The following is an 18361-nucleotide window of genomic DNA, read 5'->3' on the forward strand; positions in this document are numbered from 1 at the left end:
AATGGGAAGCAAACAGGGAAGATCCTAACTGGCTTTCAGGGGGAAATGTAGCAGAGAGAAATGTTAATTAATTTTAAAACTTCTGTTTTAAGTCCAGGTTCTGTCCAATATAAATGTTTTTTTTAACAGTACTAAGAGATCACTCAATGGCTGCTGGCTGGCAGTGAGTCTACAGCCAGTCACTTCCCTGGTGCAGGCCACAGTTTCCTCACTAGTCAACTGAAGGGGTAGGATTAATTCCCCCCCCCCTCCCCCAGATCAGGCATTTATCTGTTTTTATTAATGGCCACTCCCACGACTGAAGGGTGAGTGGAGGGGCCTACCAAGGAAGGTGGATTGCCCAAGGTTTCATGGCCCACTGTGAAAACCAGAACTCACTCTTCCCTAACAAAGGCTGCTAGATGGCTCAGTGGTTTGAGTGCTGGACTTGGAGTCAGCAACACCTGAGTTCAAATGTGGTTTCTGACACTAGGGGTGTGACCCTGATAAAGTCATTTAACCGGTTTGCCTTAATCCATTGGTGAAAGAAATGGCAAACCGCTACAGTATCTTTGCCGAGAAAACCCCACCAATAGTATGGTACATGGGGTGACGAAGGGTTGGGCAGGACTTAACAATAATACACTTCCCCTTCAGGTTCTCCAAGCCATCAATAGCTGAGGGAGCGATGAGGCCCTGAGTTCGAATTCCAGTTCTGCCATTGTGAGGTCTTGAAGAAAGCACTCTTTGGGCCTTCGTAAAATGAGTTGGAGTGATTAAGCTGACTGACTGCTAAAGGCTCTTCAGGTTCTAGATCCAGGACTCCGATCTCAGGATCCAGGAGGGAAACTCGAGGGTTAGAAGGTTGGCAAGCAACTCCAGAAGTGATTGCACCTAGTGGTTAAACCAGTAAGGGAAAGCAGGAAGCGGGTATCGCGCTTTACGCAGGCGCAGTGGCCCATTCGCTGCGCGTGCGCCACGCCAAGCCCGTCTATTCTCCAGCGGGTACTAAATTCCCCAAGAGTGGCCCGGCTGACGGTTATATAGAGCGCGCATCCGCCCCTCCCCTCCGCCTCTTCCCCCTTCCGCCTTTCCTTCCTCTGGCGCCCCCAGCTGACGCCGGTTTCCGGTCAGTGGTAGCCGGCGCGAGGGCGTCCCGCCCCTTCCGCCCCGACAGCAGCGGTGGCTGCTCCTCCTCCTCCCGGTCTCCTGTCACATTCGGCGGCTGCGTCCCCTCGGAGGCTCCTCCGCGTGACCGGGAGCCGGGCCCCAGGGGTTGATGGCGATCAACTATAACGCCAAGGATGAGGTGGACGGCGGGCACGGGTCGAGCCTGGTGGTGGGCAGCCATGCAGGGCCCGGTAATGCGATTGGGGGCAGCGGGCCAAAGAGCAGACGACCAGACAACACGGCCTTCAAGCAGCAGCGTCTGCCTGCTTGGCAGCCCATCCTGACCGCGGGCACCGTGCTACCGGCCTTCTTCATCGTCGGCCTCATCTTCATCCCCATCGGCATTGGCGTCTTCGTCACCTCCAACAACATCCGTGAGTTTGAGGTGAGGGACTGAAGGACGGAGGAGGGGGGAGGGGTCGTGGGACACCCGAGGTCTTGGTCCCCACAACCACCTCCCTTGCCTGCCTACATGTCTGTTTATCTGTCCTTCCTCTCGGTCCTGGTCTCCTGTCCAGCTTGCTCTGGTGTCTTCCGGGATTCCCCCCAGTCTGTGACTAATGAGGATAATGATTGGATGAGTGTGATAGTGGAGGGGTTGTTTTTTCGGTTTTGTTTTTAAAGGGGATGAGGAAAAAAACCTCTTTATTATGAAAAGTGTATCTTGACACTTTGCTGATGGCGGATTTCTGAAGCCTTTTGACTTGACCCGGTGAATTTCTTGCGCTTTGTATGACAGCATTCTGCTGTTAACAGCCTTACTGCAGGAAGTGAAGAAAAGAAATGATATCTAGCTGGACGTGCAGAGGGAATTTGAAATGTCATAGTATAATTACCTGGCTGTAAGTTTGTCTTGGACACCAGGGTTAACAACTGGATTGTGGGAAAAAGGAATCAGAAACACATAGATACTGGTGATTTTTATCTAAAACATATAAATCAGCTGTTAGATCAAATGCCGGTTCATGAAAGAACATTGCACAGATAACCCCTGGGTTTGGGTAGAAACAGATCTTTTTAGTTATAAGTTATGAGATCAGTAAAACTTTGAAATGTCATTTCTGTTTTAAGGTTTTAAACGTTTTATAATGTAATTTAGTCCTCTTATTACTAGTCTTGTTCATCTTAACCCTCAGAGATATGATCCAAGTAGTTCTGCAGATTAAAAGAAGACTGGTCTTGTAGTGGGGAGAGAGCGTCATTTTCAAGCAATGAGATGACCACTGTTCTTTTGTTAGTAGTTTAGTAGCAAACTTTTATTGCTAAAACCGGATTATTTTCAGACAACCAAGAACCAATATCCCACTAATGACTTCTTTGAAAACAGTAATCAGTAAACTTTTATTAAGTGCCTACGATATGCCCGGAGCTGGGGATAAAAATAATAAAGCGAGATAGTCTCTGCCTTATAAATAAAGGATATATATATATATAATATAATATAATAATATAATATATATTTGAAAGTGGACAGTGATGTCAGGACCAGTACCAATTGTGGGAATAAGAAGGGGCCTTGTAGGAGGTGACTCCAGTTTAGCCTTGAAGGGAAGTTAAGGATTCCAAAAGGCATAAGTGAGATTGCAGCACATTCCATGGGGGAGTGGGAGGGAGTCTAACAGATAATATGTAAATCAAAAAATTAAGATATGGAATGTTAGAAAGGGGAATGGCAAGTGGGCCAGTTTGACTGGAAGATAGAATGTTTGAAAGGGAGTAATCTGAATAATTCCAAAAAAATAGGTTGGAGCTAGATTGTGCAAGATTTTAAATGCCTAGTGGAGAAATTTATATTTTCACCTAAAGGGAGTGGAGTGTTACTGAAGCTTTTTGAACAGAGGAGTGGTTTGGTCAGACCTGTCCTTTGGATGTTCAAGTTTGACAGTTGTATGGGACAGTTCAGAGAGATGCAAGGAGATCAGATCACTGTCTTGTGCCTTTACTTCTGGCTCTCTGTATTGGTAAAAATGGGTTTAAAGTGCCATTTTAGAATCTCCATTCTACCAGTAAATAAATTATATAACTGTCCATTCAACCATATGTTTTATTTCTGCCTATTTGAAATAATTTTGTTACTTTTAAAAGGAGAGGGATTGATGCAGCTAGGTGACTGGTTAGATGGAGCATTGGTCCCAGAGTCAGAAGGATCTAAGTTCAAATTTGACCTCAGACAATTACTACATGTGTGATCCTGGGCAACTCACTTAACTTTGATTGCTTCCCCCAAACAAGACCAAACCCAAAAAATAACAGGAGAAGGATGAATACTGAAGTTTTTTGACCCCCCCCCTTTTTTTTGTTAACTGCTTTATCTTAACCAATTTCATGAAAAAGTACAAACAGCAGTATAGTCCTTTTGTGTATTCTAGTAGGGATTAGGGTTATTCCTTTTTTTAAAATTGGTATATGCCTTATTGAATAAGGGCACAGGTGTTTGTTTTCATTGTAATTTTTTTCTTGTTTAATTGCTAGTGGAATTAACTGCTGAAGACAGGTTCCATATATGTGTGTGTATACACATATATTTAATGTTTATTTCTGTGTTAATAAAGTTCCATATATGTGTGTGTGTGTGTGTGCGTGTACACATGTATTTAATGCTTATTTCTGTGTTAATAAGATCAGCATTATAATATAGAGCAGTGTTCTGGGAGTCCAGAGTGCTGGGTTCCAGGACAGGCCCTGACACTAACTGGCTTTTTGACTTTGGAAAGTTACTTAAGGTCATTGTGCCTCAGTTGCATCATTTGTAAAATGCGGGATTATGAGGTTGCAAAAGCCCTTTACAGCTTTACAAGGATATTTCACAGCGTGTCAAGGAATTTTAAAAATCTTTTAAAAAATTATTCAAGTTTATTGATACAAATAATCCTTACATTTCTAGTGCTTTTAATTTTTATGAATGTTTTGCCTACATTGTCAAATATTCTTAAAATTACCCTCCAGGATTATTAATAGGTGAGATATAGCCTTTTTACAGATAGGAAACTAAAACCCATTAAAGGTAATAGCAAACTCATGGTACACCTGAAAAAAAAAAAAAGACCAAGATGTTTGAATTTCTAGACCAAGGCTCTTTCTCATACTTTGAAATTTTATCTAAAATAACTATCTTTGGCTAGAAAATAGAATTTCCTAAAATGTTCCAGAGTCATTGAATTCAAGATGATGGGCAATAACTTTATAAGAACATATGTTAGTTATGTTTACTAGTGGTATTAAATTTTTGTTGAGAAGTAATTATAACTACCATGATTATGAAACTAAAGTTCTATTCCTATTTCTTAGTGACTCTTGGAGGTGACTTGCATCCTAGAATGCATGTGAGACCTTAAGGTCTAGGTATTTGGCTGAGAACTTGGTTACACAAATTCAGAAAGGTCCATTGTACTTCCTAGGGTCAAAAAAATCATTACTAGGTAGGCAGGCTTCTGGTAATGAATATCTTTGGTCCCCAAAACTCATGAATTTATTTGTGTCAGGGACAGAGAAAGTACCAACATTAGTGAAAATAAGTAATAGAGATAGTGAGTAAGCAGAACTGGAACTTGAACCCAAATCTATTCATTTCAAATCCAGGTCTCTTTTATTATAGTATGAAAAAGTTACCATTTTAGCTTTGGTTTTGTAGAATGAGAAAGTTGAATTAAATGATCTCTAACAGTTATTTTAATTTTAACATATTGTGATTCTAATTTTTAGCTCTCTTTTACAGATTCTTTATTTTAAAATTTTGTTATTTTTGGAGACTCGAAGAAATGATTATGTAAAACAAAACTGTCTTCAATCTCTTTAACATAAAAAAAAATCCAGATAATTTCTCCAAACACTGCCCATTATACCCAGGGTTTTAAATTTGTTTAACCAAGTGTGTAGCCCAAAGTATGTTGTGTTTTCATGCAGCTATATAACAGGAAGTTCTTGTCATCAGTAAGAAACTGTAAGCCTCCCACAACTTTTAAGTTTATTTCCCCATTTCTCAATTTCTTTGTCGTCATTTTGTTGTACTGTACCAGAATACCAGGGCAAAGTAAACTTGGCACTTTTATATAGGGTTTCATTTGAAGATTAGGATATTCTTGCATTCTGCTTCAGATTTTCAAGTCTGAGATAAAATCAGTTGATAATTATCTGCTACCAAGGAATGTTACAAAAAGAGTAATTAATTGTCTGTACGTTATCTTGAACTCCCCTGAAAAAGGTGCTTGTTCTTTCTGTGTTCATTCTAATGCTTGTACCTGACAGCCTGCTTTTTTAAAACTCCCATCAAATCAATCAATCAATCTATCTATCTATCTGTCTGTCTGTCTGTCTGTTTTGTGAGGTTTTTAGATTTGCCTAATATAAATAAAAGAAAATTAATAGGAATAGTGCAATTCTTAATTTATCTGCGTTCATATTTTGAAGTATATTTGTCAATGGATCTGTGTTTTCATCAATGTATAGATACTCTAAATAACCAAGCTGATATGACCCTTTTTTATATCCTCCAGTAAATCCTTTGCTATCTCTACTTCTCTTGCACATTTATTGATTGGTACTTTTTGTAATCTACTTACACCCACCATATAACTCTTCATAACCCTTTGAGTGAACCTTATCTTAATTTGTATAATTGAAAATGTTTTTAATGTTTAATCATGTCACAAAATTTTGAAATATAGCAGAGAATAAATTAATATTTATAATATATAATGATAGGTGGGAGATAATTAAACTTTTGTTTAACGAAAGTAGCTTTTTTTTTAGGCCAAGGCCTTAGTGTAAGTTATGGCTCAAGAATACTGAATTTGTAATATAAGCTGTATTGAGCTAACTTGGAGGAGTCTAAGTGAGAATATTCTTGAGTTTAATGTAGATATTAACTGGGACATGGTCATGTCCTTGAATGTAGTCATTTTAAGTTACTGTCTGCAACAAGATTAAAAAGACATCAAGCAGTATTATGGTATCTTTGTAGATTGTGGTATAAGTGGAAAGAGTATTGGAGTCAGAACACTTGGGTTTGAATTGGAGCTTTGTCACTTGCTGCCTATTTTACTTTGTTAAAATCAGTTAACCTTTCTGGACCTCACTTTCTTCCTTGTGCAGAGGTAGGACTAAACATATGAGGTCACTTGCAGCTCTAAATCTTTGATCCTACGAAAACTTTGAATGTATTCTGAATTAAGATACCATTTTGACAACCTAAATTTTTGTACCTTTTTATCTTCAGAGCTATTTAGCCTTAAAGGGCTAGTTCTACCTGATTGTAATAACTTTTATAGACCTGCCTCCATGATCTCAAACTAATCATAATCTTCTTTCTCTCTTGTAACACGCCCACATGTTTATTATTGGTTCTTTTGTATCTCCCTGGTTATTTTATCACTTGTGTTGAAACAATATGTATTGGTGTATGTATATGTGTGGCTGTCTGGTCTCCAAGATTCTCTTTAAGTATCATAAGAACAGATTTTTTTCTAACTGGCTAAGTATTTTATTTTATTTTTTATATTTTTTATTTATTTTTAAGCAATCGGGGTTAAGCAACTTGCTCAAGGTTACACAGCCAGTTATTATTTCTGGGTGTGGTGCTGAGTGTCTTGAGCCCGGGATTCGATCTCCAGGTCGTCCCAACACTGGAGCCGGTGCTCTTACTCGCTGAGCCACCTGGCTGCCCCTAAGCAATTGGGGTTAAGTAACTTGCTCAAGGTTACATGGCCAGGTGTTTCTGGGTGGGTGCTAAGTGTCTGAGCCCAGGATTCGATCTCCAGGTCAGTCTGACACTGGAGCCGGTGCTCTTACTCGCTGTGCTACCTGGCCACCCCTGGCTAAGTATTTTAAAGAAATGCTCTATGCATAATTGGTATTAAAGAAATGTTTTTGACTAGGTTTCAGAAAAAAAAGTTAGTAGAAATTGATCCTTTAAAATTCGGCAAAATTATTTTAAAGTGAAAATTAAAGCCACAGAATTTTAGACTCTTTCATATGTAAGATAATCTTTGAATACAGTTCTGTGACATTTCTGTGTTGTGATTTTTTTTGCTTACATCTAACACTTGCTTTTTAAAAAGAAATTTAAATCAAATATTGATTATAAATGAAATATAATTCAGAGTATTTTAATGTAATTTTTTTTTATTTTCTGAATCTGCTGGAATTCTATTACCTTGTACATATGTAGGAGAAACTAGTAAGACTAAATTAGCACCTACTTGGGATCAACCAGAAATAGTTCATTCAAACAGAATAATATTTTTCCATTCATTACTAAATACTTTCATGGAATTGTGTGCCTAAGATAGGACATAGAATTCCATTTTGATATTAATGTACTTAAATTCTACTAGTAACATACTTTGTTACTCAGCATTTTGTTGAGTTACTTAATACAGACCTTATATTGATTTCCTTTAGAGCTGAGTTACATTCAGAAATAGAAGTTTTCCACTACTTCTGTGCCGTGTAAAAAGTGTATAGCCTTTAATTCTACCTTTCTGTAGCATTGGCCTTATACTCTTTTCCTTAGGAAACAGAACATGTTTTTAGAATTACTAAGAAGAAGAATTCAATTGGTTTAGGGGAACAATTACAATGATAGGAAAACAAAACTCAGAAACCCAATAACCCCATAGCGAATCTATTCATCCACATCTGTTGTTCTGTTTTGCTTCTGGTTTATTGTCTTTAAGACTTAAGCCTGCCTGGCAGGTATCTAGCCAGTCATTGTATGTTGCATTGTACCTTTCATTCTTTTGACATTTAATAAGCATGAATTTTTTAAATAAATGGAACCTAAGCTGCCCTTAGAACTCCTTGAAACTTGTTATTGCCCTGAGTACTTTTTTCTTTCTAACTATAATAGAAAAGATCTGACTTGTTATCTTTAGTATGAAACTTGTTTCATTCACAGGTATTATATCCAACCTATTTCCTTACATAATGGACATCAGAGAAAACCAGCTACCCTTGAAGTTTCAACTGATGAAGAACCCCTTACTTGAGTAAGGGTGTTGATCTATTAAATTTGTAAGAGATTTTAATCAGTTAGTAAATTTGTAGTGTGTGCACCCCCAAAACTGTGTGCAACAGAAATCCTTACCCAAATAATGCTCAGAGGTTTCTCAAGGTAGGAAGCAGAAAAGAATGGTTTATTTACAGTCTTGAGAAAGGGCCACCCTCCTGACAAGTGGTCAGGGAGGAGAAGCAGTTTACAAAAGGAAATGGTCAGGTGACTTCTAAACGTAAGCTGAAGCCACTCTAGATTTGATTTTTCAGAATGGGGAAACTTCACTGTAAATTATTCCTCACAGTAGTGAGCATCAGTGTATGTAGGTATTGTAGATACTACAAAGTATAAGACATGGTCCTTGGTCCAGGACACATAAATCTATTTGGTGAGATAAGGGGAAGGGAACTTATATATAAGTCTTCCAGTCCATGTTAGTCCAAGCCTCTCATTTTTTTTTCCTATTTGGAGGGGCGAAGATAGGACAACTGGGGTTAAGTGACTTGCCCAAGGTCACATGGCTACTCTTGTGTTAAGTGTCTGATGCTGGATTTGAACTCTGGTCTTCAGGACTCCAGGGCCGTTGCTGTATTCACTGTGCCACCTAGCCCTCCTGAAGCCTCTCATTTTACAGAAGAGGAAATAGTGATTCAGATAATTTAGATACCTTGCTCAAGGTGATTTATTAGTACAGGTGAAACCAAAAATGAGCTCTTATATACAAATGAATGCTATTTCTAGTATACCATACTGGAGGCGGTTTTTTAGCTATCATTTTTCTCTCCAGGATAGAAATAGACATCAAATTGGTGAGACCCGTTGTTTTGTAAATTATATATTCATTATTTTAAATGGCTACTTGTAAATAGTTGCCTCTACAAGGAGGCAGATTTTCGTATTAGCAGTACTGTCTGTATACTATAAGCAATAGTGTTTGCCCTCAGTTCTTTCCTTCCCCTTCTGTTAAAGAGGGGTAGTAGGATTAAGCAAAGATTTCTTTAGGTCTGTTTTTGTAGATTGACTTCCAACTTTATAGGCTTAAATTTGGTCAAATGTCATGCTCCTTGGTCTGCCACTAATAGTAGAAAGTGTTCAAACATACTGAGTGTTCACTTATTAAAAATATTGAAGAATTTCACACATTAAAGATGGAAAGTTGGATGAGATGATGTGTAAAATCCTTACAAACTTTTAAAATTCTAAGAATTATAAGGCAGAATATAAATGCCAAACAAGTAAGAATTTTGGAGTCCAGAAAAGAGCAAGAACTTGCTTCTTTAAAAACATCTTACTGCTTAACTATTGTTTTTATATCATCTCTCTAGCAATTAGCTTTATCTTATGTTAAGTAAAACCAGCTGACATAGTAACCTTATTTGACAGTGTATGCAAAATTATCAGCCCATAGTTTCTCATATCTCTAACAAAAGATGATTATAAGGCTCATAGATGTAGAGCTGGGAGCGATTTAGTCCAATACCCTCATTTTTTATATGATGGAGCTAAAGTCCAGGAAAGACTTTATCAGGTCTCATAGTAAATTCCATTCAGTTGTTCTTCAGTCACGTCAGACTCTTTGTGACCCCATTTGAGGTTTTCTTGACAAAGATAGTGGAGTGGTTTGCTGTTTCCTTCTCTAGCTCTGAGGCAAACAGGGTTAAGTGACATGCTCAGGGTTATACAACTAGTATGTAACTGAGGCCATATTTGAATTCAGGAAGATGAGCCTTCTTGACTCCAGATCCACCACTAAATCCACTGTGCCACCCAACTGCTCTGTCAAAGTAACAGTAGAGGTAGAATTTGAACCCAGATCCTCTGACTCCAGAGCCAGTACTCTTTCCATTGTATTATATTGTTGCCTCATCTCTTTTCTATGGCCTGTATTGGTGTAATGGCAAGCAAGGAAGTAGTTAACACCTTGTTTCATTTCAAGTTTCTTTTGAGCCTCGTATCAAGTCTGTTAAGAAACGGAACATGTGAACCCCACAAATTGTGAACCCTAGCACCTGTGAAGGAAGGAGAGGAGCTAATGACCATATATATATAAGGAGAGGCCCAAGCTGGAGAGAGCAGAACTGAGAAGGGAATTCTTGTGGTAGAGGAGAAAACTTGTGATATCTTGGCATTCTATGTTTGTTTATTCTGACTGTGTTGATGTTTATTTGTGGTACTTTGTACAAGAAGCCCTTGGGACTGGAAAGCCCTGAAAGGATTTTCTGGTTGTGTTTACCGAAGTCCTAGAGGAGGGTTTTGGAGGTCTTGGGACTTTACTGATGATTTGTCTTGACCTCTTGGACATTGTTTGTGGGTCTGTGTTGATTTCTATACTGATGATTTGTGTTGATTCCTCAGACCTTGTTGTTGGGTCTATGTTGATTTCACATGCAGAAAGTGAATTGATGAGGATGCCAGCAATATGCATGAATGTTGTTTTGGCTCTGTTAAGCTTTGTCTTCCCAGAAACAGGAACTATGAAGGACTTGGGGTAGACTAGATACTGTGAGCTTCAATATGGAATGGGAGCTGGACAAGGAGCTGAGAGCTGTCTGCCTTTGAATCCAGGTGACAGTTGGATAGATTTGATGCCATTGAGGTACAAAAGAAGAGTTAATAGGACTTAGTGACTGCCTTGATTTGATTTGGGGGAGTAAGGGAGAGGAGACAGGAGTCAAAAATTGAGCCTGGGTGATGAGGAGAATTAATGATACTAATAACAGAAATGGGGCATTAAGGGAGGGGAGCCTTTTAAAAAATTATTGGGGAAGTGAGAGGCAAAGTGTAGTTGAATGAGCATTTTACTAAAAGTCAAAAGACCTGATTTCTCATTTAGCGACTCTGTGCTTTGGTTTCCATATCTTTAAAATGAAAGGATTTGACTATATGTGTGTGTGTGTGTGTGTATGTATGTATGTATAAGGTCCCTCTATATCTGAAAATTAATGATCACCTTGGTTTAAGGTTGAACTTAAGGTGACAGTAGGACATCGATGGAAAAAAATGTATAGAAAGTATTGGAAATGTTGAACTTATGCTTAGAAGAGAGCTCAAGGCTAGAGAGATTTCCATTGTGCTTCCACCTTCCCTGCCCCCTTCTCCTCCAAATAGATAGTACAAATATCATCAGTCCCATTTTACAGAATAGGGAATTGAGGCTCAGACAGGTGATTTGCTCTCAACATCACAAAGCTAGTATTAAGGGCTGTTAACTCCTGAGTTTGTCTTTTTGAATTCCCATATTTTCCAGAAATACTGGATCCAGAGCATGCAGAAGTTCTGAATGTGTTAAGGGTGAGACTCCCTGAGCCAACATAATTTATTGTTGCACCCAAACTGGACTACCTGTGTGTCCTTGGGAGGCAAGACAGGTGTCAGTCAGTCTGTGCCAGGCTGGGATAATGCTTGTGCAGCTGGGGTCCTTTGTAGAAAGCAGACCCTCCTATCTTCATAGTGTAGCAGTTCCCAGTAGAAAAAAGAATGAGGCTTTTGCCATTACATTATCTTGCTCCTCCCTGTGGGAAGTGGTCGGTTTTTTTTCCCCCCACCTTTTCTGCACTGTAACCTGTTTTCCCATGTTACGCCCTTTCCTGGAATTCCCCCTTCCTTTCGTCCTGCTGTTATAAAAATGTAAACTTCTGTAAAGACTGGGAAGTGTTTGCATGTTCATTTCTCTTGCAATAAACCTGGTTTTCACATAAGTCTGATCACACTGTGATTGCTGGTTGACACTAGTAGATGTTGAGGTTGAAACTTGAGTGCAGGTTTTCTGACTAAGTCTATCATTGGTTCTACTACACCAAATTTGACCGCTGCCTTCACCAAGATAACAGCCAAAGACATAGAATTGAATGGGATATTAGAGAAAGAGAAGATCAGAGTACAAGGCTAAACCTTGAAGGAAAAGGAATATTTCAGGACACAGGAGGTAAGAAACAGGTAAGAGGAGAACTGGTCATATGTGACCTTAGAAACCAAGGGAAGGAAGGATTTCAAGAAGCAGGCGCATGATGCACAATGTCAAAAACTACAGAATGTTGGAAATTGAAGATTAAGGAAAAAGCCTTGTTAGACATTTATTAGAGAATTTCGAGTGCAATGTGGTATAGTGAAAAGAGTGCTGGCCTTGAAGTCAAATAGAGCTGGGTTTAAATCCTGACTCCCAACACTAGCTGTATGATCTTGGAGTCATCCTCTCAGTTTCAGTTTCTTCATCTTTAAAATGGTAATAATAATAATAATGTAACTACCTGCTTTATGGAGCTTTTGTGAGGAAATGACTTTGTAAACCTTAAAGCATTATGGAAATACAAAGATTTTCTTTTTTTTTTTTTTAAAGCAGTCGGGGTTAAGTAACTTGCTCAAGGTTACATGGCCAGTTATTTCTGGGTGTGGTGCTGAGTATCTGAGCCCGGATTTGATCCAGGTCATCCCAACACTGGAGCCGGTGCTCTTACTCACTGAGCCACCTGGCTGCCCCTAAGCAATTGGGGTTAAGTAACTTGCTCAAGGTTACATGGCCAGGTGTTTCTGGGTGGGTGCTAAGTGTCTGAGCCTGGGATTCGATCTCCAGGTCTTCTCAACACTGGAGCCGGTGCTCTTACTCGCTGTGCTACCTGGCCGAAAAGATTTTCTTTTGATACTACTTAGTTTCAGTATTTGGAGAGAGCAAAAGCCAGTGTATAGAGGATTAAATAGCAAAAGTAAGTGATGAAGTTGAGGCAGCAGGTATATATATCAGCTATTCTTGAAGTCTTGCAGTGAAAGGGAAGAGCAGGGTCAAGTGAAGGGCTATTTTTTTCCCCAAGATAAATGAGTTATTTGAATATTTGAAAATAGAAGGAATTTAGTAGCAAAAGAGAGAATGCTAGAAAGAGATTAAATTTATGAGAAGCAAGTTCTGGGGGAAGTGGGGTGATACAGGAGTAAGGGCATGAGTAAAATGATGAATCTTGGCAGGGATACCTCTTCTTCTGACATAAGAAAGAAAAGAGAAATGACTCAGGGTTGGGGAACCTACAGCCTAGAGGCCCTTATGTGGCCTTCTAGGTCCTTGGGTGCAGCCTTTTGACTGAGTTTTACAGAACAAATCTTTTTATTAAGGGGATTTGTTTTGTGAAGTTTGGATTCAGTCAAAGAGCCAAACTTGTGGACCTAGAGGGCCACATGTGACCTTGAGGCTGCAGGTTCCCCACCCCTGGACAGATATTTAGAGGTAAAATTGCTAGTTTAGAGAGTTCATCCTTTATAATCTCAGTTTTCTCAATAAAAAAGGGTGAAATCATTTACTGAAAGTGGAACTTTGATGGGACTTGAGAATAGCAGAAAATTTTGGCATCATTATGAACTTATATTTTGAATTATCAAGGAAAGAATAAGGTGGGGAGTGAGGGAAGAAGCATTTATATAGCGCCTGCTATATGGTAGGCACTATGCTAAACACTTTACATCTGTTATCTCATTTGATCCTCATAGCAACCCTGTGAAGTACATGCTATAATTACGCACATTTTGCAGTTAAGGAAACTGAGGCAAATAGTGGTTAAGTGGCTGGCTAAGGTAGTGAAGTAGTTGTAGTCAGAGATCTTGGTTCAAATTTTGCTTCCATTTCTTACTAGTTGTGAGACCATAGATAAGTCATTTCATCTTCTTTGGCCTCAGTTTCCTCATCTGTAAAAAAATGTGAGGGGATGGGGGAAGCTAGGTGGCACAGTAGATAGAGTGGCTGGACTCAGAGTCAGAAAGACTCATCCTCTTGAGTTCAGGTCTAGCTTCAGACACTTACTAGCTGTGTGACCCTGGATATCTGTAAAATGAGCTAAGCAAAGGAAATGGCAAACCACTCAAGTATGTTTGCCAAGACAATTCCATACTATAATTGTGATTTGTGAGGGTTGAAGAGTTAATTCAGTGGATATAGGAAAGTAAAAGGTTAGAAGGTAGTAACTTGAGGAGGGTAGCTCCAAGTTCAAGATTTAGTGATTTGTTTATAGGTTTAGCAAATCCTTTATCTATATTATAGATCATCAACATAAACATGGTGATACCGTTTAAAACCCCCTTATAAGCTAAAAATTGATATACCAATTTTATGTTATTCTTGCAAGAGGCCTTTTTAGGTCTCTTCACCTCCCCCCAGTTTTACTATCTATACCTTAATATTATACACATAGTTGTTTGCATGTCGTATCCGTTAGATTGTGAGCTCTGTGGGAGCAGGAAAGAGGTTTTTTTCTTTCTTTGTATCCCCAGCTCTTAGCTCAGTGCCTGATACATAGTAAGAGCTTATTGAGTGATTATCCATTCATTACTCCAGTGAATCTTTAGTCTCATCCATGTGGATATTCCAGCAGTGCAGATGCAGTGCAGATGCCACACATGAATACTTGTCCATTCTATATTTCTCTTGTTCATTTATTTCCATGACTTCACCACAGGGATCCCACCCATTGTGCTGGGGTCCTTTCTTCCTCATGGTGTGGATACCAGTGGAGCATGTAGGCTGCCCATCAGTTATTTCTTGCTCTTATTACATTGCCGGACCATGAAAAGATTAAATTGATTCTGTATAATTTTTATTGATCCTGTTTGCAGTTAATTGATTTTGTTCTGTAACTGCTTAACTCATGGTTCTTTGCCTCTGGACTTAGCTCAGAAATTCAGTTGATCTGTAGGGAGTCAAGTTTAGAAATCCAGTTCTCCTGCTAATTGCTGTTCTATTCTTGCCCCAAGGAAATCTACTATCCTTGAGGGATACAGGTGGGCCCAAGGGAGTCTGGTGTAGTATGGTTTGCTATTCAAAGAAGTCTGGCCCACTATCTTTTAACCTTGCAGGTGGACTCAAACAATGAACTTTTCTAAGTTACAGGAGGGAAGAGAGGGCCGTTGCTAGACCCTCTTTTCCAACTCCCAACCAATCATGTTGTCCCCCACACCTCAGCTATGCAAACCAGTCATGTTGTCCTCAACCACGATGTCACTTGCCCTCTTCTGTTCTTTGTTTTAACCTTATTATGAGTTAAGTCTTCATCTTAGGGTCTTCGGCATAAATCAAGACAAGCCACTGACTTTTATTAATAGGTTTGTGCCTAGTTAATAAAATATTATCTTGCCTGGAAAAAACATGCCTCAGACTACTTTTGTTGAATTTTACTCATGATAGCCACAGCCATTATTCTTTTTCAAGTCATGTTTCTTTACCCTTTTCCTTTATACTGTTCTTTCTACTTAACCTTGCTTATATTGTGTTGCAGTCTGCTCCATCCCTTGTGTGAGGTTTAATTTCAGTCTGTTGGAGATTGTAGCAGCCATCCAACATTACTAGAAGAACATTGGTATTAAAAAAGACGGTCCTTTGTTTTAAAGAAATTCTTGGGGTCATTAAAAGCACTTTATAGTTTCTCAGTGACAGTTCACCTCAACTCATTGTTCATTTTCATTACCTTTCAATCACATGTGTGTGCATGAGCAAACTCTATAGGGTGTCCATCTCTTGTATAGCATACTCTGGACATGGGCATTTTTTTTTCTCCACTTAGTTTTTCCTCTAGGGAGAACTGTCAAACTCTTTAAGTGATTATGAATCTCATTTAGGATTCTGAATGTTTTTGCCCTATCAAATCAAATACTTCCATTAGTGGTCAACATAAGTATTCTCTACATCTTTCAGTCATGTATAGGATGGAAAGATGTGGTCTACTATGGAATATCTGTTGCCAAAGCCTGTATATTTCCTCTGCTATCTTCATTAAGGACACCCTCTTTGTGTATATAGATTATTTTAATAAAAATTTTATATAGCCTGGAAAGTAGATATATAGGCTACGGGTTAGTGATTCCTCATACCTATTTTGGGTAGTAATAAAGTTTGAGATTTTCCCTACACCTTTGGTATTTTTTTCTTTTTTTCAAATACCTTAAGTATCATTCCCTCACCACCCTCAAAATTATATGGCCCACTTTATGAGCCTCTTTCTTCTTTGTAAACGTGGCCAAGACTAGTTGTTTTCCCCATCTTTGTTTTCTTTGGGACCATACCACTTCCTCAAGAGGTTTATCTGGCACTATGAAGTTAGATTTCAAATATGATAGCTGCTCTGTCCTTAGTGATAAAAAGAACCCTAAACATCTTTTTTATGTCTTTAATAATTTTTATGTTCTTCCAATTTCATCCATAGATACCCTTTGATGAATACCCTTCTTTAGTTTGCTCAGAGATTTCTTTAAACTTCTTTTCCCCACACTATTTCTTGATGTTTTATGAAGTGATATTGCTCAAAATCGTTCACCATCCTCCGATGTGAGATTTTACATGAGAAGAAGTTATGTTCAAAACTAGTGTTGAGGCAGCTGGTAGATAGTGCTGGGCCTGAAGTGAGGAACACTTGAGGTCAAATCCAACCTCAGACATTTATTAGCAGTGTGACCCTTTGCAAGTCACTTAACCTGTGTTTTCCTCAATTTCCTCAGCTGTAAAATGGAGATAATAATACTTAGTACCTTCCTTACAGGGCTGATGTAAAAAGTACTCAGAACAGTGCCTGGCACATAGTAGGTGCTGTAAAAATGCTTCTTTCCTACTCTTTATCCCTTTCACATTTTTGAGAGCAAATGAATGAAAGAGCATTTATTAAGTGCTTGCTGTATGCTTAGCACTGTGTTAACTGGGGATACAAATATAAAGCAAATATAGTTCCCACCGTCAAAGAGCTTAGAGTCTAATAGAGGAAAACAAGATGTGTAGAGGAATGGTGGCCAGGAAAGGAAATTTTGGTTTGGAAAGTTATAGGGATAGTGAATAGAGTTGTAGAAGAGTAGAGTAGACTGTCAAACTCTTTACAGGATTAACAATTTAAATAATTCTCCTTGGAGTTGTTTTAGTTGTTATGTGCATTTTTTATCTCTTACCTTTTTTATTCTCGTTTTATATTCTTATTTTTAAAGAAATCAGGCTTTATCATCATTCAATCTAGTATTTTAATATATTAAGATATTTCACATTCATAAGAGTATGATGAATGTAAGGGGTATGTAGAGGTATCATAAGGTGATAATACTGTTATTAAAAGGGAACATATATTTACCACACTACCAATGAGAGATATGATTATTAATAGCCAGTGATTTGGGGAGATCCAGAGTTCCCCCCCTTTTTCTAAAGTCCTGATTTCAAAAGGTCAGTCTCCTGAAGGAGGCACTGATATTAAGATTGGATTAATTTTAGTCTTGTTCAGACCCCACACAGGTGGAGAAGCCATTGTGTTCTACTTAGGTTTGGGTGAGGGTAAATTCTTTGAATAGATTTCCCAAAGCTCTCTGAAGTGGTGTTACTCCAAGACCCTCATTGTAATATTCGTTTTCTCATTAATTGTTAACCAGAGTTGATTGCCAACCTCAGGAACACCCCTTTTACAAGAATATAAAAGTTGTGAGCCCACTACCATGATTGTCTTTGGTTTAAGAGAGAAACAGCCAAGTGACAGTCCTTTTATTGACAAGCATGCTGGCACTATTAGTAAAATGATTAAATTACCCAGAAATTATGTCTCAAACTTTTTAAATGTCACAATTCTAAGGTAATAATAGCACCTTTTCCTACCTATTCAGTATGGTCTTTCCTGAGCCTGTCCTGGACCTTGATCATCTTATCAGCTTCCATGGATTTAGTCTATACAGATAACTGCCAGATTTGTATGTCTCTCCCAGGCCCTTCTTCTGAGCTCTAGTCACACATCACCAACCATTTGCTTGCCATCTCTGCATGAATATTCCATAGAAATTTTAACATGTTCAATTTTAATATGTCTTATGCCACTTTTTATGTCTCTAGCACAGTGCCTGGCATGTAGTAAGAGCTAATTTTTACTGATGATTGAAAAATGGAACTTATTATATTTCTTTTCAAACCTATCCTTCCTCAAAAGTTGTCTTTCCTTTCACTCCCTGCCACATTCAGTAATTTACCAAGTCTTCTTGCTACTACAGCCACACCATCATTTGCATCAGTCCCCTTCTCTTCAGCCACATACACATAGCTTCTGCTTCTACTCCTTAAAGGGAAAACTGTAGTAGCAGATCCCTTGCTTTAAGTCTTCTCCCTCTCCAATCCATCCTTCACATAACTGCCAAATTAGTACTCTTAAACCATAGACTTGGCCATAATGCCTGGCATATAGTAAACACTTTAAATACTTATTGACCTATTGGCCATCTAATTTCCTGACC

The 18361-nt window shown here is 38.7% G+C and overlaps 1 protein-coding gene across 1 annotated transcript in view; it reads left to right on the forward strand.

Annotated features, from left to right (window-relative positions):
• Positions 1-1004: 1004 nt before the first annotated feature.
• The window catches only part of TMEM30A (transmembrane protein 30A), a 54997-nt gene continuing 37640 nt past the window's right edge, over positions 1005-18361 (forward strand). Inside the window, exon 1 of the mRNA XM_069067006.1 lies at positions 1005-1534. Within this exon, the coding sequence (XP_068923107.1) occupies positions 1259-1534 (276 nt within the window). The 5' untranslated portion in view covers positions 1005-1258. The remainder of the gene's footprint in view (positions 1535-18361) is intronic.

Source organism: Petaurus breviceps, unplaced genomic scaffold (assembly GCF_028583685.1).
Source record: "Petaurus breviceps papuanus isolate PSGF00001 unplaced genomic scaffold, PetGlider_PUasm1.0 90734, whole genome shotgun sequence".
Classification (NCBI taxonomy): Eukaryota; Metazoa; Chordata; class Mammalia; order Diprotodontia; family Petauridae; genus Petaurus; species Petaurus breviceps.